Genomic DNA, 22,181 nt, shown 5'->3' with positions numbered 1-22,181 from the left:
GAGGATAGAAAAGCATCATCAGTGGAGCAAGGGCAAGAGCTTCGAAGAAGAGTGTGATGGGGTGTAACGAGACAGATGGGCTATGTATGGCCAAAATAATCTTCCAATTATAAGAAAATAATGTCATTAGAAAAGTGTATTTTGCGAACAAAAATGGCTGGGTTAAGAAAACACTGCTGTTTGTTTCCTGCGTCCAGTAAACTCAGTTCAGTGCTAAATATGTTGCAGTTATTTACACAGCACATTTTTTGTGAATATAGTTTTATTAATTGAAATAAAAGCAAGCTTCATCATACAGTTTTCTAATTCCAGTAATAGTACATATGGGCTGAAAATATTACACAATCAGAGCTGGATACAGTGTGAATAAAATTGCTAAATGTTGCTTGTGCTCTCCAAATAAATATTACTAGTGTTTAGCTAGTTAAAATATAAAAAGAAATTAGGTAGACATCAATAGCAAGATACATTCCCTTTCCTAAACAAACTGTCCAAATCAGTCAGTCAGCAATTCACTTCAGTTACCCTCAGCTTATTTCTAAAAGTATAGTCCTTTGGCGTAAGGAAACATACCTAGATTTTTGTATAAAAATAAATTTACCATTTGCTAACAATATCACAGTTGCCAGGTTAGTTGAGTTAGCTGGTGTAAGTAAATGTGCTGACGTACTAGCTAGCTTTGACTAGATGTTACCAGGCAGGCACATGTGGTGCATTTTCAGTGTTCACATGGTTTATATTACATTTAATTAATTGGAGCTGAATGCAAGATAAGTAACATAAAGGTGACCCGTGTCATATTATTTATTTATCTTTTGCTAATGACAGTGTGAACATCTCAAATCACACTGAATGTGACCTTTTTATAGTTCTGATTTGGTCATATGTGATCCAAATTAGATACAGGTCTGAGTTTTTAGTAATGCAGCCTCAGTGGGAACAGTTGTATCATAATTCATGTGACTTTTGAGTCACTCTGGATCGACCTATGTCATGCAGGAAACTTCAGGACTGTGACCTGTTCACACTGGATATAATGTGAACAGCAACACATCAAAATTGAGCGCTTACACTTGCAGTGGGTAGTGATAAATATTAGGAGTTACGATATACTTAATGGAAAACCTCTCAAAACTATTCCATGAAATATGGAACAAATGAGGAAATCATGAACGTGATATCTAAACAACAAAACACAAGCAAGCAATCACTCTTCATCGTTTGCTCTCCTGCACCAGCTTAATGCAAGCAATTTGAGAAACGTGTTTAGATATTTGCTAATTATTAAACATGTAATGGTAGCATAAAGTTTATTTAGCAGACAAGATGTGTGGACATATCAGCACTCACACAAGAAACATTGTTTACTTTAATGAAGAGGCTGACCTAACAGCATTTACACCTTTTTGATGTGAGGAGTGACATCCTTTAGTATAAATGTCAATTATTCATTGGTAGATGTATATAAATATTCTAAAACACCCTGCAGGGTCCAATGTTTTTATTAGGCTTCCCCATCCTGGGGGGTTCTTGTGGGGACTAATCATGAAACATGTAAAAGTCATTGAGCAAAGTTGTAATCTTGAGCTATACAAATAAAATTGACTCGGGTATAAAATAAAATGTGAATCAAGGTCCTTATACATATGCTTCATGCTGGACAAACAGAAATCAAACGATAAAACCTTTCTAAAAATGGCCCATGACAACTTGTAAGCGGAAGTGATTCTTCAATCTCTATCAAAAGCAAGCAGTGAAAACATTTTTTTCAAAATTGTAATCAGATTTTATTGTTCATTTGCTACTCAGTTTGTATATGTCATTTGTTTATTTATATATTTTTTGTCTATATTAGCTTTTATAACATTCGATAATATGATGATATACTTTGGATCTACTTTGTAATTTTGTAAATAAGACATACTGTACATTATGTATTTTACATAAATATATTGTCAGCTACAATATCAGGTAAATGTGAATGCATGGAAGAGTTCTAATCCAAATACTAGTTTAGAAATGTTTGATTAGGTCTTAACAGTCTGAGTGTTAAGTTCTGTGTTTCTTTTTTCCTTGCATTACTTTTAGTTCAGTTTGACTTTTAATAGCTAGTGTTTTTTTCTGTCTCGAACAAATTGCTGTTTGTCACTACATCTTATAAGATCAATTATTTTCTGTGTACCACTGAATGATTTATTCTGGGTAGTGCTACCAGGTACCTGTATTTTTCAATGGCTTTCATGAACTAGCCTGGCATTACATTTTGTGTATAATAGAAATCTACAGCTGAGAGTAGCATACCAGATTCATGTTCATTCAGTAATGCCACAAATAACTTTTAGGTAGGCAACAGCTTATGTGACATTTTCTTCATTCATGAGGCATTTTAATTTGGAGTGAAACTCTTAATTTGCAGTTTGTACATCAGCCAGATGTTGTGCAGTGTATGTGCGTTTAACTGTACATCTCTGTCAGTCTCTCTGGTTAACTAGGAAGCAGAGGACTCTGGGCTGGGAGTCTGGGAGAGCAGTGGTGGCTCGAAAGACGTACAAGGAAATGAGCTTGACACCGATGGACTTGAGTGAGGGACAGCGGGTTGGGTGGTCTCCATGGCAACAGCCGACACCATGGAGCACTCGTACCCTCTGTTGTGTTTGGACAATGTTCCCGCCTCTTCAGCTACTGGGTTGTCACCTGGCAAAAAAATAACTCTTTAGAAATGTAATCAGTTTAAAATATGAAGATACAGATGTAGAAAAATGAATAATTATACAGTCTGAAAAGCTGAATTCTAGCGCGTTCACATCGGTTTGCGGTACCTGTTTCTGAAGAGCAGGATGGACAGACAGCTCTCCTGGGACAGCCCACGGCAGGGATTACCATTCCCTCCACGCCATTTTCTACCACCATGTAGAACTGTAGATTCATACAGTAGTTCATTAAGGTTCATGGGCTTCTATACACATTTTTAGAACTTGAGCTCCATTTGTTACGTTGGTGTGTTCAAACAACCAAGTTGGAGTACCTAGTATGGCTTGATTAATTCACATTCATATGTGGTTCACTGGTGACTTTTTGTACTTAAAGATGCATTTATGAGAGCTTGGTGATGATGGTCTTACCCGAGGCACACTAGTAGTAGTGGTCTCTGACATGCTCTCATCTGTCACGCTGGTCTCACTCACATTATCCACTGAGGCTTGTTTTTGGAAGAATTTCCTGGTTCTGCGTGGAAGACAGGGAAAGCACACATGCAGTATTCCAGTTAATTTATTAATCTCAAGGGTCCTCGAGGCAACATTAAATTTACTTTAATTTAAATTTACATGCAATTATTAGCAGACTCATGTGGCATTTACATGGTTATCAAGTCACAGAGGTGGTGCCCTTGCAGGAAAATTATGCATTCAAATTCAGCATAGTAGGAAATATAAAATTGGACTGTGCTCTCATCGTTCCCAGTAATTCCCCGCACATTTACTTGCAGACACATACAGTATATACTGTGAAACTGCGAAACAGATGTTACAGTTGCTTTCTGTGTGCCTTATGTCTTTACAGCCTACTGGTTGACCAGAAGAGATGAGAAGAGAGTTTGGTGATAAACTACCCAAAGGGCTGTGTGTGTGTTTTTTTAGTGTGTTTGTTTGCATGTTTGAGCCGAAAAGGGACACAGCATGAGACGGAAGTTGAGTTTTTTTAGCCCGTATCACTACTTCTGTGTGTGTTGCAGAGGAAACTAAACCACCAAACTCAAAGACTGCGTAAGTGCACTTGCAGTCAAGTGCAGAAGGCAATTTGAGACAGAGCTATTGGCGGCCATGTAGCGTTTCCACTGGGGTCATACCTCAGCGGCTCCATTTTGTAGCTGAGAAATGACCTATTTTTATGTGTAATTGCTGTAGAACAAGCTAAACCAAGCATGTAATTGAAAGCGTGCCACTTCCACAGGGGAACCAAGACTCCAAACGTTAGGATGTAGTAGTGGGGGGGGGTGCTTTGTCAGTCAAAAGAGTGGAGAATGCCAACAGCCTTGTCCATAAGCCAGCGAAACAACCGTAAAACAAATCAGCTACTTAGAGACAGCTCAGGTGGAAATAAAAGGGAGGAGGGATTTCAGCGTATACTTTATGTATGCTCCTCTCTCAGCTAACCACGGTTGCATGCTGCCATTCGTTCCACATGTGATCTGCTCCCCGACCCTCTGCTGTCATGCTGAGACACCGACATTACACGGCTCATGCCACCCTGGGTTTGATAGACACCTCGAAATGCTGTCAGCTCATTCATTGCTGAAACCGCTCCTCCCTGGCTATCTGTGCTTCCAGTGTCCAGGAGGTTAAACACAACACTGCTGATATTATACATCATTATTGCAGTGCATACACCGGCACGCACATTGACATATGTGCAGATAAACAGAGCAAAACTCTCCCCAGATTCCAGCTGCTGGAACCTTCTTGTTTCTGTTCTCATTGTTATTCTTATTATTCTTCTCGGCCAAAAGTGTTTGAGCAGCAAAAACCGACCCAGAAAGACCTAAGTTGGTATGTGGGTTGCAAATTGCACCCCTTCTAACATTTTTTGGTATTTTAGTTTTTTTTTTTTTTCAAAATGTTATCACCATCCTTTTGAATGTTGTAAACGTTTTAATTTTAAACAAACAAATGTCCCAGTCTGACACATGTGAGACCATTGCCTCAACTTGTGAGACGGTGTGTAGAAACTGCTTGTACCTAGTGGCGCTTTCCTTAAGTTGCCTTCTCTGGGGATCCAAAGGTCTAGGGTTCAAAGCCCCAGGTGGCCAAGACCTATTTGCCAACAATGTGATTTTCAAGTTCTTCCTATCAGTTAAATAAGATGGAAAAGCCTAAGAAACTTAAGATCATAATGGGAATCTGACATTACCATTTTAAGAAAAAGTATGAATAGAATTCTTTTGGGCTCGTTAGTTTTGCTTTATAATATTTTCAGGGCTAACCAATTGGAAAATGTGCTACATTATGGAATGTAGTTGTGAGCAAATGGTTAAAATTTTCCTTAGAATATTTTAGCAGAGAAGATTCCCCAGGTGTACTTTTTTACATGACTGTACATTCCTTGCACTTTCACTGTAATTCAAACATCATCTTCTTGTTTGATTAGATTTCCCCCCTTTTTCCACACATTTCCTCTGCAGCTCATCTTTATCTTCCCGTCCTTACTAAGCTTTTCCTTTTCCTTCCAATCTTATTTATTTATATATATATATATATATATATATATATATATATATATATATTTTACTTTTGCTTCCTTTTTTCCCCTTTCTTTCTCATTGTTTCCTCCCTCATTCCCTTCGTTATGCCTTGTCATTTGTTCCTTTTCTCCAGTCTCTACTTTCTTTATCCTTTCAACTCTTGACCCAAATGTCCCCTGTTGCTCCTCCCTCATTTCCCTTTTTTGTCTTTCCTTTTGTCGTACTCCCTCTTTCATTTACTCTTTCCTACGTTTTACATTGTAGATTTGTATGCATTTACCACATCTTGTTTCTCACCCGTAGCAGTAGGTGACACAGGCAGCGATGGAGAGCAGGGAAACGAGGACCACCATGCAGGCCGCAATTACCACGTTTCTTCTTTTCTCCTCCTCAGCCTGCTGAAGATCCCACCACTCCAGGTCACTGAACTGACATCGCTCCCCCATGTAGCCTGATACACAACTGCAACAGGTTCAACAAAGTCACAGTGTAAAGTTATACTTATTATTTCTCAAAAGTAAATACCAGCCATTTATTTTTTTATTTGCAGGCATAAATAGAAAAAGGCAAAAATGATCAGAATATATAATGGAGCAAGTAAGAACGTACTTAGAAGAGTTCAACAATGCTAAATTATTTTTAAAAAACATTTTCTTCAAGATTTCAGTAATCACAAAATTAACAGCAAAATACAGTTCATTTTAAATATTTTTTTATAATTTTTTTTTAAATAATAATTTGTTGATAAACTAAATAATTAGTAGTAGAGTTGAATGCTGAAACAATGTTGTCAAATAGAACAAATGTAAATGTCTTTTGTTCAGCCCCCATTAGAGCTTGATCAATGACCCCCTTAATATATATATTTTTTCGCATATGTATATATGTATATATGAAAAGGTCAAATTCTTAATCCTCTGTCCTATAGCCTTCTCCTCTGTGAGTGGAGCCAAGAGGTAGTGGCTTTATTGATGGAACAATAGTGACATCTACTGCTTCTCAGCTGTAGTAACATGAGAGATAAGCAGATAAAAATGCAACACCAGAAAGCAATGTGGTGCAGGAAGTGTTCTCATACTATCTAATATGTTCTAATGTTGGCCTTTTAAGATGGAATTTTATATACTTCCCAGAGATCATTTAAATATTCTCCTGATGACAGTTTGAGTTACTGCATATTTTGCAGTGCAACTTCTATCCTAATATAACAAAGAGAAGCTTATAATGGAACTCATCTACAACAAAACAGGTGATCATTTTGAGAAAGTGAGCATCACAAGATGTCAGTAAACTGTTAAACTTGGAGGTCAGGGGTCATCCTGAGAGGTTACAAAAGAGGGTTTGTTTACTTGCAAGCATAGGACTCCATTTCAGGAAAGTAGAAGCAGACACCCTGGTACAGACAGTAGGATTCATGGGTGGAGGGGCAAGTCTGTACTGAGTTACTGTTGTGGTGTTGGGTGGTGACATCAGCAGGACTACCAGTTGTTACCCATGGCGATGTGGTCTCCAACTCTTGAGATGATTAGGCATGGGATTTCATTAATTAGACAAATATACAGTATAGTAATGTTACTTTTAATGCCTTTATCCACGGTCTGCTCTTTACAATACTGGTCCTCCTTCCAGAGGACTCATATAATAATAATAATAGTAATAATAATAATAATAATAATAAAAATAATGTATTTCCTGTGTAGTAAAAAGGGGTTATATTACATAGCAGTAATGAGATACCTTGGATGTACTAGTTTTGGATATAAGCCTCCAGTTTACTTATTTTCTGCCTAATCTCTCACACCTTAAATGGTACGCCTGATGATCAGTAGCAATAGCAAAAACACTAATATTCTAATAGTACTGAAAATTGTATGTGCAGTAAATAATTGAGATGCACCTTGGCATGTCTTCCCATTGCCGTGGTATCCAGCCTGGCACTTGCAGAGATGCTTCCCCAAAGTATTTTGGCATTCTGCATTGTTGTCACACTTGTGTGTTCCCTGTTTACACTCATCAATATCTAAAACAAAAGGAGAAAATACACACAATGTCACTGTACTAGATTTACAATTTAGATTTTTTCGTTTTTCTTCGTTATAACTGGGCCTGCACTTGTCAATGTTAACTGTGTTGTTTTATCCTTCAGATTAGTTGACACATGACTTCTGATTACTACATACAGACAAACCTACCAAACACGAAAATAGCTCTGCAAAAGAAATAATATGAATTTTTGGAAGACTTCATTTTGAGACTTGCGTTTTAGGCATTTTGGCCTTAGCTCCTGTCATTAACGTTTATCTTTAATATTTTGGTTATCTTTTGCTCCAGAGCAGCTCTGCCTCTGTCAAATGTTTTTTATATCTAAAATGATTCTTTCATTCATTCCCATTGCTGTCACCTATGCCACAGCATAATGCAAAATGTACAATTTAAACCCCTGCTACAGTAAATGAGATAAAGCTGTCTGTATCAAATGTAATCCCATGAGCTTTTTTCAGTACATGTTTCTTCATCCCTAGACAGGAACAGAAACAGAAATACTCACCCACACACAACTGTCCATCACCTGTAAAACCTTCTAGACATAGACAGGTTGGGCTGCCAGCATTCATCAGGCACTGTGCATTTACATCACAGCGAAGTGAGTAACACTCATTCTGGTCTGACGGAGAAGGGGACATATGGAATCATAACATTTAGTTAGAGTAAGATCTTAAATCTGAAGAGCTACCAGTAATTTAAAGGTATACTGTTTACCTGAAACCATCTTGTCTGTGAAGAGAGTTGTCTCCCTGCCTACATCAGAGTCTAAATCAGCCTCCACTTTATCACTGGACAGGCCAGGTGTTGTCAGGGGAGTGCCCTCATCATTGAATGTCTTGTTTTTGAGAGACGTTACTTCAGTCGATTCACGGTCTCCAGATTCTACACAAGGAATTCATATAGTTAACCTAAACATCCATTATTTTGACACTCAATAGCCTATACAGACGTGTATGCGCCTTAAGTAAAATGGCTTAAAGTGAGTCACCTGCTGTTCCATTCGAAGCATCTGCAAGCAAGCAGCTTTTTCTATCAGCTGATAAGACGTAGCGTGGCAGGCAGGAGCAGTGGGCGAATCCCAATATGCTTTCGCACACCTGGGCACAACCTCCATTCAGGTGAAGGCAAACGTCTGCTCCTGAGGATGCACAGTGACAATTTAAAAACTCAATCATGAATTTTTAGGATGAGTGGAACTTATTTTGTTGTTGCTAGCGTGCACAGTATTTACTTATATATGTGGTAGAAAGACAACAGTCACTTATCATAATGTACTTTCAACTTGAAAGCATTTTGTAATCCTTCCTTTTATCTTGCTTGTGCTAGAGTTGCTACATGTGGTATTTATAACCCTCAGTGTATAATTTCTGAGCAAATTCATCTCTAAATTGCATCCCTGTTGTCTCTGTACCTGGTTTAGCAAGGGGATGCACCACCACTATGGATGCTGGTTGGACCATGTGGTCATGGATACGTTGCAGCTTTTTCCCAGTCCACTTGTGTACGCTCCTCAGCTGCCGGTGCTCCCAATCAGATATCCACAACCTGTCCTCAAATACTGCAAGGTCGAAAGGTCGGCCTGGATGAATCAGAATAGAGGGAAAGAAGAATGCTGTTCATTAAGTGCTTCAAGGTGAGTACTTCTGTGCATCTTGTGTTCATATTATCTTAGACACTACTGTGAAGGCAAGGACAGGTTAAAGCAGGAACATATTTGAGTGACGTTTCAAGGCAATAGGCAGTTAACTGGGAACATCACTGAATGAGAGAATGAATGAGAGCATGTACAAATTTAAATTTCTTCCCCTTCGATGGCTGCTTTCTGACATCTTAGATTCAGTTGTAATGTTTTATGCTGCAATATTGCAATCCAACATTTTCTCTACACAGTGAGATTTGTGTATGTGTCACAGAAGCCTCACCTACTTGGTTCTCTAACAGGACCTGTCGATCTGAACCATCCAGTGCAGACGTCTCCACCAGGCCGCTGCTCTGGTCGCACCAGAACAGGCGATCCGCGGTGAAATCGATGGTCAGACCGCTTGGTGACACAAGGTTGGTGCTAGCAATGACTACACGGTCTTTCCCTTCCAAAGAGGCACTTTCCACGACAGGCTGGGCGCCTATATCAGTCCAGAACAACTTCCTCAAAAAGTAAAAAAAAGCATTGTAAATTAGGCATAGGGGTTTTATTAATCCCAGAGAACCTGTAGTGTGTCCATCCGGAGCTCCCGGCGGCGCTGTGCTAAACTGCTCCACCTTAGCTACAATACTAATGTTGCTAGCAGTAGATCACTACGGTTCAGAGACTCAAACAATACGAGGCCAACTTGTAACTGTACAGTTATGGATTTTTCTGAAACACAAGTAAATAGTTTTTCGTCCATTTTCTATCACTTCTAGCAGTGGTCAACAGTGATCTGGCTGCGCCCACAAAGGTCAGCCAAGCCCATTCTGAATGCACTGCTGATCTCAGACTAACTAAACTAAAATAAACTAACATGCACATACAGCCACACTCACTTTGCCAAAGGATGAACAGCGATTCCTCTTGGTTTTTCCAGCCCTGTGTTTACAATGCTTTCTCTGTTCAGTCCAGTCAAGGTACTGCACTCCACAGTTGACTGGCTGGAGGACAAAAGTAAACAGTTATTAAACAGAAAACCAAAAACACATTCATTCTGATAATGTTTAGAAACCCAGAGAGTTGCTAAAATTTTAATAAAACAACAACTCCAAAAAGCGACATCAGTTAAATGCAGCTCCAGCACATAACCAAACTATCCACAGCATTTAGTCTCTGAAAACCCCACACACCTTTTATCTGTCCAGTACATCCTGCGGTACACCCAGTCAATTGCTAGTCCTTCTGGAGACTCCAATCCATCAGAGACAAGAAGTTCTCTGGACCCACCGTTTAAATCAACCCGCTCAATTGTCTTCTGGCTTGTACTAGCAAAGTAAACCTTCAAAATGCATAAAAGACATATATAAGCAAATGCATTTATTATATAAATATACATCTTTATTGCAACTATCGAAGTAGAAAAAGTGTTTGTAATTGAAGATCGTTGAACCCTATAGGCCATCAAATTACAGTGTCAGTCCACTAGGTGTCACTAGATGTCTTTGCCAACACTTGAACTGGAGGACTCATGAGGTTATTATAGTACATAGTCTACTACTACGGCTTCTATTGAAAAATCTGAAAACAAAATGGCAATGGAAGATTAGAGGGCTTTTTTTTTCATCTTACATTGTTCTGGACAGGGTCATAGTCCAAACCTATGATTGTTCCTCTGGGCTCCTCCACAAGGGTTTGATCCCCAGTGCCATCAGGATTAATTTGTCGCACATCCACTAGATTGGCAACTAGTAGATAAGGTGGTGGTCCTGAAGAAAATATTAAAATGAATATTAAAATATTATTTAATGATCAGATGTACTGTAGTTGATGTGAAACCACTTATGTCGTAATTAGCATTATACCTTGTACTTTCTACCTTCATTTAATTTACAGAATGTGTTTAGGAAAGAGTAACAATAAGATTAACTAGATAGTGAATGATAGTGAGAGAATGTTTGTCTGCGTCGGCTTATCCACCCAAGCAGCTGACTGCTTTGCCATAATATGACTCACCAGAAGCAATGCAGCGCTTGCCATCATGGTGGAGCTGGTAGCCAGGCACACAACCGCACTGCCACCTACTAGGAGTGACAGGAGTACAGAGCTGACTGCAGCCCCCTCTGTCTGCAGATGAGCAGCCTGCAACAGCAAAACAAATGTGGTAAACATAAACACAGATAAGCTTCCTAACAGGACACCGCCCCATACGGTATATTGATATGGACTTAATTCATGGGGAATTTAAAACTTATAATAAAACCTCTCTATGTCTTCCTCTAAATTGATTCCATCACTTGTATGATCATTATGTGTTGAGCAGTAATGCAAAGCCACCCTGCACTGCTGGGTTGTAAGGCTTTTGATTCTTGTGACCTCAGTTTGACCACTCAAAAAATGCAAGTGACCCTATGTAGAGCCAGTTTTTGGTTTGTATTTTCTGGGCTACTGTAGAAACATGGGGGTTCAACATGGTGGCCTCCACGTAAGGCGACCTGTGGCGTCTGTCGATAAAAACAGCTCATTCTAAGGTAATGAGAACGTTTTCAAGTGATTTTACACTAATCAAAACATTCAGTCCATGAATCTCATATTCCATATATAAAGTGTATTTTATTAATAACAAATGTATTCCTTTATTTTAAAGAAATAAACAAATACACTTTGCTCTATTAGAATATTATGGGAGAAACAGAAATAGTCCATATATACCAGTACAGGCTTGTCCATCCTCTTTTAGTAAAGATCCCTCAGGACACACACAGACAGCACCCTCATCTGTTGTCAGGCATCCGTGGCCACACTTGATATTGCCTTCACATGGTGTGATCTCTGATCGTGGAAAGAAAATGTTTATCTTCAAACACTGTTATTTTCCATTGTAACAATAATGGTACAAATCTGATCAATTAAAGCTTAGTGAGTTAAACACATAGAAAATGAGTTTTCTAGAAAAATTAAAGGCAGTTAAATAATGCCATATTGTACAACTGTCCATTAAGGTCCAAGATCAAGCTCAATGGTGATGTTACATGGTTTTCCAGGTTATGTAGGTTTGGAGCTCAGCAGGTAGTAGATTCTGAGCAAGCCAGATGAACAATAATCTTCTAAGGCCATTCTCTCATAAAAACCCTTTTATGAAGTCAGCCCTATGCCTATTAAAATAGGTGAAAGTATGATAAGAATGCAGTCAAAGGCCACACAGTGGTGAGGGTGATGTAATGTTAGCTCACAGGAGTGTGGTATCTCCTGTACCTGTTAATATTGGCCAGGTACACAGAGGCAAGCCATACAGTTACGAATCTAATGTGAAATAGTTACAGTGTCTGTTGCTGTGCCTCTGACTGTTAACATCTCCCTAGTGGTAGCAGGTAGAAGTATCAGTAAATAAGTATTGAAATTATAGTAATTAAGTGTTGCAGAAACGAATAAAGTAAAATTGAAAAAATATGCCATATCACCAATTAAATACTGCGCCAAGAACATTGATTGAAGAATACATTATGAGCAAATATGCTAGAAGTTCTGTAAAAACCAATGAATCAATGACAACTTGAGAGAAAAAAAAATCTGCTCTTTGATTTAAAAATAAAAAATAAAAAAATGGAATACCCAGATGAATCATTAGTTAATTTGTTTCTGTTGAATCAAAAATAAAAGACACACGCAGCCCGGCTATAACCTCCCCCATGTAATCTCTGTTGTCATCTCCATTGTCTGGCCTGGTACTTGGCTGCATGTTTTCCTCTGGACCTTGGCAAAGGTTGTCTGCTAAACAGCTTAGACAGACAAAGCTGCTGACCAGATATGTTCCCTATTGCAAATGTCACCTCGTCATCTAATCTCATTGTGTCTGTGAGTCTTCCCTGTTCTCTTGGCCTCCTAGCTGTGAGATTGGAAGAGAAGAGATGGATGTGTCCATAATGTATTTTAAGTGTTATAAAGTTAATCACTGTGACACCAAGGTATCAGGACAAAGTAGACAGCAATCCCGAAAAAAAAAAAAAAAAGTATAAATAATAAACAAGACAAATTTCACCAACTAGGACCATTTTACCAGTTTGTTTAACTAAATAAAGATTTACTTTATATTTCCCTCATGACTGCAGTGCATATGTTTGTGTCAAAATATTAGATTGACTGAGGTATCTGTCACTAAAAAAGATTCTGTTGTTATGGTGTCAGACAACAGACCTGCATTATGGCAGAGAGGAATGACCCGTCACTGACTGACGTAGCAAAGGAATACGGAATACCTGGATTAGTATAACAATCAAATGTCTCCAAACAACATATGTTTTTGTATAGTGCGTTTGACCAGTATTACCAGAAAACTGGCTTCAACAGATGTATTGGTCTAACCCTACAATTAAATAGTTAAAAACAACTTGTGATATATGCCTGCTTCCCTCTATCTTATACAGCCCATCTCAGCACTAGTTGACTTTTAGTGACAAAGTGTCAGTGTTTTGACCCAAGTAACCTAACACACAACTGGCAGGTTGCATATGTCTAGTCTAGTATGTTTAGCATATGACCTATCCTTTTTATTGGCTCTGTAGGGTCAAACTAGTGTCTGGGGGACAAATGCCACCTTTATAGCACCACAAAGAGAAGAGGAGCTAATCTGAAGCCAGAGCTACATTCATCATGCTGAGCAAAACAATACAGTGTTGCCACTTTTTGAATGAAACCTACATTTTTCTTATCTGTCTTACCTAACTGAACAAGGACAAAAACTGCTTCATGGTATTATATTTAATACTACATGAATGTCAGTTCTCGTTAGTCAAGGGGTTGAGCCAATGTTATTCATGGTGTCAGCATCATCCAGAAGTGTATTTACAATCTTTAAAGTTATAAGTGAAAATGTATGTTTTAGTATGTCTTTAGTTTGTCACCAGGGGACTTATGAATCCACAATTAACAGTCATTGCTAAGTGACTTCACTGCTAGCTAGTTTTATTGCTATATAACTTCTTCTGTTAATTCTCAAACTTTGGTATGTGTACTGCTGGTAGTAAGCAAGCTGGTTGTTGTAGTATACGGGGGAACCTCTGAAATCTATTATTTTATTAAATAGATTAATTTAAAAACACAATACTGTTAAAATACTACAATATCTCTAATGAAAATACTGTGAGATCACTGAAATGTCATCTAAAGTAAGTTCATAAACAAAGGCATACATCCATGATTAATTAGAAGCTAAAATGTGATGGCAAGATAGTTAGCAGAGTTATAATGAATAGTTCAAAAATACTGCAAGCATAGCTGCAAAAGGAAACTATTAGGAAGAGAACGGACCAGAAGTATCTGCTTTACACCAAATTATTCAGGTCCTTGAATCGGTTCCATTCAGGATTTAACAACAGGTGCTAATTATTGTTAAACCCGCCTCCTGCATGACGTGTCCATATATGAACAGGGTTGGCTTACACTACTGTATTTTATCATTGGCCATAATGGTGGCACTTGGTGAGCCTTATGTTTACTGAGGTGTGAGGTGTCTGTGTAAAAAGTTTGAAAAACACTGTCTTCATTTATTTTGTTTGTGCCATGAATTTGCTTTTTAAGAAAATCAAATAGAATAGTATAAAAAAATAGAAAATATTAGTAATATGTTCAACATAATAACAATAACAAATATATTTCAAGTATACCTTGACATGTCTTCCTGTCTGGTAGGAGGGCATATCCTTTAGGGCAGGTGCAGAAATAGGAGCCTGGGATGTTTTCACAACCAAGAGAGCAGCCATGGTTCCAGAAGGCACATTCATTCACATCTATGGCAGACAGAAAAATAAAGTGATAGAACCTTTTTATGTGGTTTTAGTAGATGCTCTTATTTAAATGCCTTGCCATACTTTACTGTATACTGTTGTTTGTGATTGCAAATTTAACTGACATAGATACCAACCTTCACAATGAGTGCCTTGCTTATTGAGTGCAAAGCCCTCACTGCACTGGCAAGTCCCCTGCTCGGCTAGACTGGAACACACATCGACACAATTTCCCCTTTGTTCGTCACAACCTGTTGAAAAGGGTTAACAGTCATATATTACCAAAACATTGCCATCGTCAATGGGTCAGGTCTAAAATATTGTAAATATGAGTAGTAAGTAAATACAGCTGTAACCTGGAAATGATGATTGGGAGTCTGCCATTGGCTGGTTGAGGGGATGTACCACCTTAATATCAACTGCAGGTTTTGCCATTGGTTTTATGTTAACACTCAGCGACTGTCCACCAGTGTGCTTGTTTACTTTTTTTATAACCTGAGACGCAGCATCATTGTAGTATAAATGCTCCAGAAAAACTGATATCCCCAGTGACTGAGCCCTGACCAAAGGAGACAAAAACAAGTGTTTATCCCAGTTTGCTTAAAATTACTAACAAAAATAAGAGCAAAAGTAATTAGAATGCAACAACATTCTCACTGAAGTGGGTGATCTATGATGTGCAGGACATTCCCGTTGTAATCACAAGAGGCAATGGCACTTTCTCCTTGCAGACCAAACTGAACCCAGAACAGCCTTTTCTCCTGTCTGTCAATCGACAGCGCTCTCAGTTGTTCCGACATTTTAATGAGCGTAGTTTTCATCTGACCTGCCACATCATACCGCTGGATACTCGGAATCATCCCACCAGACAGCCAAAACAGAAACCTGCAAAATATGTGTTTTAAAAGTCAGAAGGGGGTTGCAGTGAAGTATTCCTCACTATCTATCTATCTATATATATATATATATATATATATAGCTATATGTGTTTGTCCATTAGAAATTGTGAAAATTAAGTGAGAAGCTTGTGCCAATGTATATTTTTCATATGAATGCTAACATGATTCTAACACCCCCTTCAAATCAGGAGCTTTATAATCATAAACCTTTGCATATCCACATGTCAATTTATTGGAGCAAAATCCAATAAATCTTTGACCAGAGAGACTGGTGGCATGTGAAAGTCAGTCTTTCATTCTTCACTTCCGTGTCAGCCATGTTTGATGGAGAGAGATGAAACATTTATAGAAACACACAAACAAAATACCAGGAACCTGAACTGTGTGAGGAGCTGTATGAGAATAGTCTGCACTGCTCCAGCTCATCTTTTCATTTCATACAGTCAATATTATTTGACCTCTCCCACAATCTGCCTATATGAGAAAAGAAGCGCCGTTATGACAAACATCAACGTGTAATGCAGAATGGATTACCTGTTGGTGGGGTCAACTGTTAGGGAACTTGGTTGCGTCAAGTGTCTTAAAAGAGTCCTTTCATTTTTCCCATTTTTATCCATTCTCTTGATTTTTCCCTTTTCTCCACTTGTCCAATATACACTGTTCCAAATCCAGTCCACTGCAAGGCCCGTGATATGTTTGTCAGATGAGTACAGTTTCTGGAACATAAATATTCAATTTAGAATTGTTAATCGAATCCCAGACCAATGCATAATTGTCAAATGTCAAAAAAATACACTTTACATAGTTACAATAATCACCTGTCTGTGTGCTCCCCTCACTGATGCTTTGTAGATGACCCCTGTGTGTTTGTTGGCCCAGTAAACTCTCTCTTCTCTGAAATGAAAGTCGAGCAGGATAGAACTTGCCACCCCAGCCACAAGCCTTCTCTGGTTCTTCCCATCAAGGTCCATCCGATGAATGGCTTTACCATGGCCGAATATCAAGAAGGGCTGTGAAGCTTAAAAAAAATAAAACATCACACGTTTTTCATGAATCTCATGAATTCTTTTAACCCGCTATAACATGATCATTCCAAAGCCCCACATTTGTAAACAAAGGTACCTCAGTATTTGCTACTCAGCAGTGCAGTAACCTCAAAGCGACCTCCTTACAACAGTATTTATGGGCTCAGGCATTAAAATTGTAAATAATGTAGGACTTTTGTTTTTGTTTCATAAAAAATATCAAAGCGAAGCTTTTAAATAGCCACAACTTTATGTCAGACATTTCTTCCCTTGAGTGATTCATGAAGTGTTTATATCAGTATAAAATCTTCTGCTTAACTATTAACAGTGAATGAAATGCATTACTACAAGCTACAATTGACCCTCATTTCAGGTGTATTATTCCAGGAGTTGAAGTGGAAAATTATTCAATTTCGGTAAACTGCCATTCACAATTTCTTAGAAAGCATGGCAAAGTCTTCAAGTCTGCTTGATTTGTCTGACCAACAGCCCAAACCTAATTTACTGTCATGTATGAAAAAGAACAGCATGTTTTCTTAATTGATAAGCCAAAGAATATTTAGCATTTTTGCTTTAAAAGGGTTCGATTGTTGTATTAGTAGTAGTAAAATGCAGAGGATCTAGTGTGTTGTATTATCTATATATCTCCCATTTTTCAGCCATAGATTGACTGAATGCATCACAACAGCATATTTATTCATTTCAGTTTTATTTTGCATTTTGTACCAGTGCCAGGCCAGTTAATGTGTGCAGGTTTTTCATGCTAATGAAATCATATTTGCTTGTTCTCAGTTTAACTAAGTGAATCCCAGGGGCCGGTAGGTAACTATGGCAGCATTTAACACCTCAATAGCTGCTGCTTCCCTCTTTGTGTCACACTGCAGTTGTCGTTAAATTTGTCAAATTCTCTGATATAAAGCCTATTCATGGCTGTTAATGGATGAAGTTCAAGGCAGACTCAGCTGGTTCTGGATAAAACATTATTCCTTAGCAACTAATAGCTCTTGCATGATCCGTTGGCTCTAATGATACTCTGCAATGAATGCAGTTAAAGGTTATTTTCTCTTACAGGTTTCTGCTTTAGTACACAAAATGTTCACAGTAAAGTGGATGAATGAGTGGACATCCATTCCAACGTGTCTGTTGCTGGAAACACTGAATTAGATTTCACAACACATAGATGTAGTTTGGAGCCTGTTAAAATGGGCTCGGAGGTGAAAACAAATCTGTGTTTGCTGTATGGATTACTACTGATAGATGGTACTCTGGTCTATCATGGTAATAACACTGTCATGTGCAACCATGGCTACTGCTCTTAACTCTGTGGAATGAAGAAAACAATGAGCGACTAGACGAACAACATAATGAAATGTATGTCCCCTAGATGGCCACTGGTTCTGAGTTGCTAGGAGGCATCCCGATGAATCATTAATTGAAAGGTTCACATGGTGGTCAGCATGATTCTTAGTATGGTTCTTGACCTAGTAGTAAGCTCAGTTCAATAACTTATTGAGAAAATAGATACTTTAAAACCAGCATTTCCCATTTTCCAATAAAAACAAACAAATAGGCACTTTTTAAATCTGACAGCAACGTGACACAAAAACAGGTGTTTCCATTGCTCTAGGCAGTCAATATGGACATTGATTTTCCAATTTACATTGTGGTAAAACTTGTTAGGGTGGCTTGAGTGGCCATTGGGATGCTAAGTCATTAAATTGGGTTATTCAATGCAATACTGTTGCTCATCAAACCAACCAACTGCTTCAGTATTTGAGCTGTGGGTGAATTGTTAAACTCATCAAGCAACATTGCATACTGACAATAAGGGTTGGGTAATATGACAATGTATAGCATGAGACAACATTTGTTGACAGAGTTGGCCTCATTCTGTTTATTCCAAGTTAACCAGTACTTGTATCTGATCACAAACTAGAAAAGGGGCTTGAGTAAGATAAGTACATTAGGAGCAAAAAGGTGTTTTGTTATCTCATCTTTGGTGTGTGGGGACAGCCATATTTGCTGTTGCAGCCACAGCATGTGCTGCTTCAGGTTGTTAGAATTAATGATAAAATATCATCCAGGCCCATATCCCTTAATAATGGAGCATGCTATGAGCTGCTTCCATCATTTGAAGTATGCTGCATGTCGTCAGTCATCACCTGCATGTCAGGAAACAATCCGCAGTCAGTCCACAAAGGAGAGACAGCAACAATACTGTATGAAAAACATTAACATTACAGTTGTTACCCCTGTGCCTTGATGCATATAGTGATTTAATTCAACCTTTTTTCACTTGGTCTTTAGTAGGTAATTAAAAATGAATTCTATTAACAGTAGACTGAAATGAAATGTGTTTTTAGAAGACATGTTTCATCTATATCGCCCAGCCCTAGGTAGAATGTAATTTAAAAAAATAAAGTAAAACAAATAAGGAATCTTCCAGACTGCCTTCCATATAAAGGTCCAGGTTCCACCACCTGCACTGATTACCAGTATCCACCCTGCTGGACTGAAAGGATGTTGTTCTGTAGCTGACCATGACCTTTGACCTATCTGCGGAGTACACAGAACAGTAACGAGAATTTCTCCATGGTATTGGTTTACGTTCTGCTGAGATAAAGCTACACTCTGCCAATCTGGCATATTCGTGGTAACCTTTTGGACACCAGTGATCACCATCTGTAAGCTTCAACTGATGTTCTTGTGGCATCCCACAAAAAACTTTGGCTCAACTTTAGATACACCCACCCAAGCACAGGCCAGCTTACTGTACCTACTACAGTGCATTGTATTGTCCGCTTAGCCACACACTGTAGAGTGCTTGACTTTTACCGTCTGGTTCTCTGCTGTTACTTGATATGAGGGACTTTTTGTTGAATGCAATTTATTTTTTATATTTTATTTTTAATTTTTTTTAGTACCAGCCAAAAACAGAATAGTAGTTATAGAAGTACTTGTAATAGTATGGTGGTTATGGGGTGTATACACATAGAGAGGGGAACTTTTGTGCAGAAGGGTATATCTAGCAACTACAAAAATTGTGAATTTTGAATCACTGAAGCAAAAGTTTTGTTGAAATTAAAAGACATAGAAATTAGGTTATAAAAAACTTCAGGTAATCCTAATCCACTTAAAATGAATACAGAAGATAGATTAAATTAAATGTGTTGGTGATTGCTGTGCAGTGTGGTGCTCTTGATGTGTATTCATAATGATATAGCCATATATTTAAGATAATCACGTTTTAACATTATTTATTTGTGCCTTATGAAAGCAGTTCATGTTCCTGGCCAAACTCCCCTGTGATCATTTAAACTTTTCAAGTTCATTGAAGTACCAACGACACCCAGAAGATATACTGTTTTTGATTCTCGTAGGATTGTAATCGTAACAAGATTCTTTGCCAAGCACAATAAATCTACACAGCAATTTGTAGACACACATGATTTAAGGACAAAAAGACCTTATATACAGCAGTATCCAGTAGTCTACAGTGCTTTCAACATGACTTATGTCAGTATCAATTGAAAAGGAAGTTTGGAATATTGGTCTGGGCAGTAGAGAGTCAACCAAACTTACCCACACAGCTGCTGTTTCTCCCCGCTCGCGATAGGCGTTCATCCCAACATGCTGTACCAAGGGCCAAGACTCCAGAGCTTTGCACCATAAAATAGATCAGAGCTGCTGTGATAGTTGCAGCCAACATAATCCTGCACTCCGTCCTTGCCTCGGGAGCTGCACTTGATCACTTTTTCTCAGGCATTCCCACTGGCGCACAAGAATTCTCCAAAATTAAGCAATGTTTGTTTATGGGCTGTTGGCATCCTTGTCCAAGACAGTGGAGCTTTACATGCCGAAAAATGTCACTTTAAAAAGAGATGTACCCCAATGAAAAGATGGAGTACCCAGAATGAAGAAGATAATACTGCTAGTACAGTGTTCAACCCAAAGAAAAAAAAAATGTGTGTGGGATCCTACTCACTCCCCACTTTGGCCCCCAGGCTGCCAGTCTGTTTTGGAAGCAAAGATTGAAATTCCTGACACCCCCGTGGTAAATTTTGCACATGCTAGTCCTGTATTGGAGCAGGATCTTCCTTAAGCTTTAGTCAGTGTCTCAAGCAGAATTTGGAATATGCAAGAGATGAGGCTGGGCCGAAGAAAGGTCCCACATAATAACAACATCTTACCCTCACTCCACCCCCTGACCCGTGTCCTTTCTGAATGCGGATGGATGTGTCTGTTTGAGACAAAGCCTTTGTGTCGGAAAGAGAGAGAGTGGGACAATGACATTACATATTAGACCGAACACAACCCTGAAATACATGTATTTACCTTTAGTACCTTTTTTCTAGACTATAACACGATTCATAAATGACATACAGTACAAGTGTAATTTACATATACCACACACACAATAGACACTCTGTTTTGGATTCTGTGTGTGAATGAGAAGTCAATGTGTCTCCTGTTGAAGTCCGTCTGGCTTCCGGGGGATTCGGTAGAATGAGTAATTTATAGAGCATGGAGGAGGAGTGGAGCAGATTATCCTTAAATTGTTTGTCCTCTTTTTACCCAGGAGAACAGCTAACAGACTCCACGAACCAAAACCTCTATTCATACCCTCCATGACTAGGATATTGTCACCAGTAACCGGCAGTAGAAGATTTACACTGCTGAGACAGTCGCTTGTCTCCAGACTAATGTTAGCAGTTTGAAGGGTACTAACCTTTTCCCACGATTTCACAACTGGCAGATAACAATGAAAATGTTAATGTCTACAAGTTTCACTTCATGTGACTCGTGCTGAATGACAATCACACATGGGTTTGAATCATCAGGTAGAGTGCGTATCTAGGATACAAAGATGTATATTCTCCTGCTGCATTAAATGCCACCTCATGTCGTTGCTTTTGTAAGACAGATAGTTCCAGTTCTTAATTCCAGCTGGTGAGTCCCTTTCAAGCATTTACAATACAAAACATTTGAGACTCCATAACTCAAGTCATGCTAACCTTTCATACTTGCCAAGTCTTCACTCATTCTAACTTTTAGATTTTAATTTGCTACTGCCCAAAATATGTAGTCTGTATTTATTTTTTAAGATTATTATTGTAATATATTGTTGTATAAATTTGTTTGGTTTAATTTGACTTGTTAATATTCTCCATACTCTGCTACTGAAAACTGTTGACCAGGTTTGTCAGGTTAGATATACTGATACGGGTAATTCCATTTATTTTATGACTTTAGTAAATAATATACTGTACTTTGTGTTTAGGTATTTTTGCTGCATTTAGTGTCAACAAAAATGAGGTAAAAACTTAACACAAATGTAACATTAGGTGCTCTGTGATGTTTGCTGTAATTTCAGTAAGTGAAATGGATTAATGCACTGACTTATCAAGCTGTAATGGCATTGGGCTTGAGCTGGCTGGAAGAGCTATGGATAAGTTTGTTTCACATTAACCTCAAGTTAGCTGCCTAATTCCACTTAGTTATCTCTTACGTTACAAAATGGTTCAAGAACCACAACAATCTTTGAGCAATGTCTTTCTCTAGCTT

At 38.4% G+C, this 22,181-nt stretch overlaps 1 protein-coding gene across 1 annotated transcript; it reads right to left on the bottom strand.

Moving 5' to 3' along the window:
- Window positions 1-207: 207 nt before the first annotated feature.
- Window positions 208-20,677, bottom strand: egf (epidermal growth factor). Its single transcript, XM_051419290.1, has 23 exons — window positions 20,199-20,677; window positions 16,410-16,609; window positions 16,126-16,307; window positions 15,350-15,577; window positions 15,049-15,251; window positions 14,830-14,943; window positions 14,573-14,695; window positions 11,622-11,741; window positions 10,926-11,051; window positions 10,542-10,678; window positions 10,103-10,251; window positions 9,809-9,913; window positions 9,208-9,431; window positions 8,697-8,864; window positions 8,274-8,423; window positions 8,000-8,167; window positions 7,788-7,904; window positions 7,137-7,259; window positions 6,589-6,754; window positions 5,537-5,701; window positions 3,123-3,225; window positions 2,820-2,916; window positions 208-2,694 (listed from the first exon to the last, which is right to left on the bottom strand). The coding sequence occupies exons 1-23, from the start codon at window positions 20,323-20,325 to the stop codon at window positions 2,489-2,491; spliced, it is 3,501 nt and encodes a 1,166-aa protein (XP_051275250.1). The 5' UTR covers window positions 20,326-20,677; the 3' UTR covers window positions 208-2,488.
- Between the last annotated feature and the right edge of the window lie 1,504 nt (window positions 20,678-22,181).

Source organism: Dicentrarchus labrax, unplaced genomic scaffold (genome assembly GCF_905237075.1).
Source record: "Dicentrarchus labrax unplaced genomic scaffold, dlabrax2021, whole genome shotgun sequence".
Taxonomy (NCBI): Eukaryota; Metazoa; Chordata; class Actinopteri; family Moronidae; genus Dicentrarchus; species Dicentrarchus labrax.
Note: the sequence above shows the minus strand (reverse complement) of the source record. Positions and strands in the feature narration are given on the sequence as shown.

Excerpts from the sequence above, each read along its gene's own strand:
- egf (XM_051419290.1), bottom strand. The coding sequence starts at position 20,325 with ATGTTGGCTGCAACTATCACAGCAGCTCTGATCTATTTTATGGTGCAA. Across the intron at positions 3,226-5,536 it reads TGTGTCACCTACTGCTACGG|AACCAGGAAATTCTTCCAAA; the intron begins GTGAGAAACAAG and ends TCTTCCACGCAG. Across the intron at positions 2,917-3,122 it reads CTACTACTAGTGTGCCTCGG|TTCTACATGGTGGTAGAAAA; the intron begins GTAAGACCATCA and ends ATGAATCTACAG.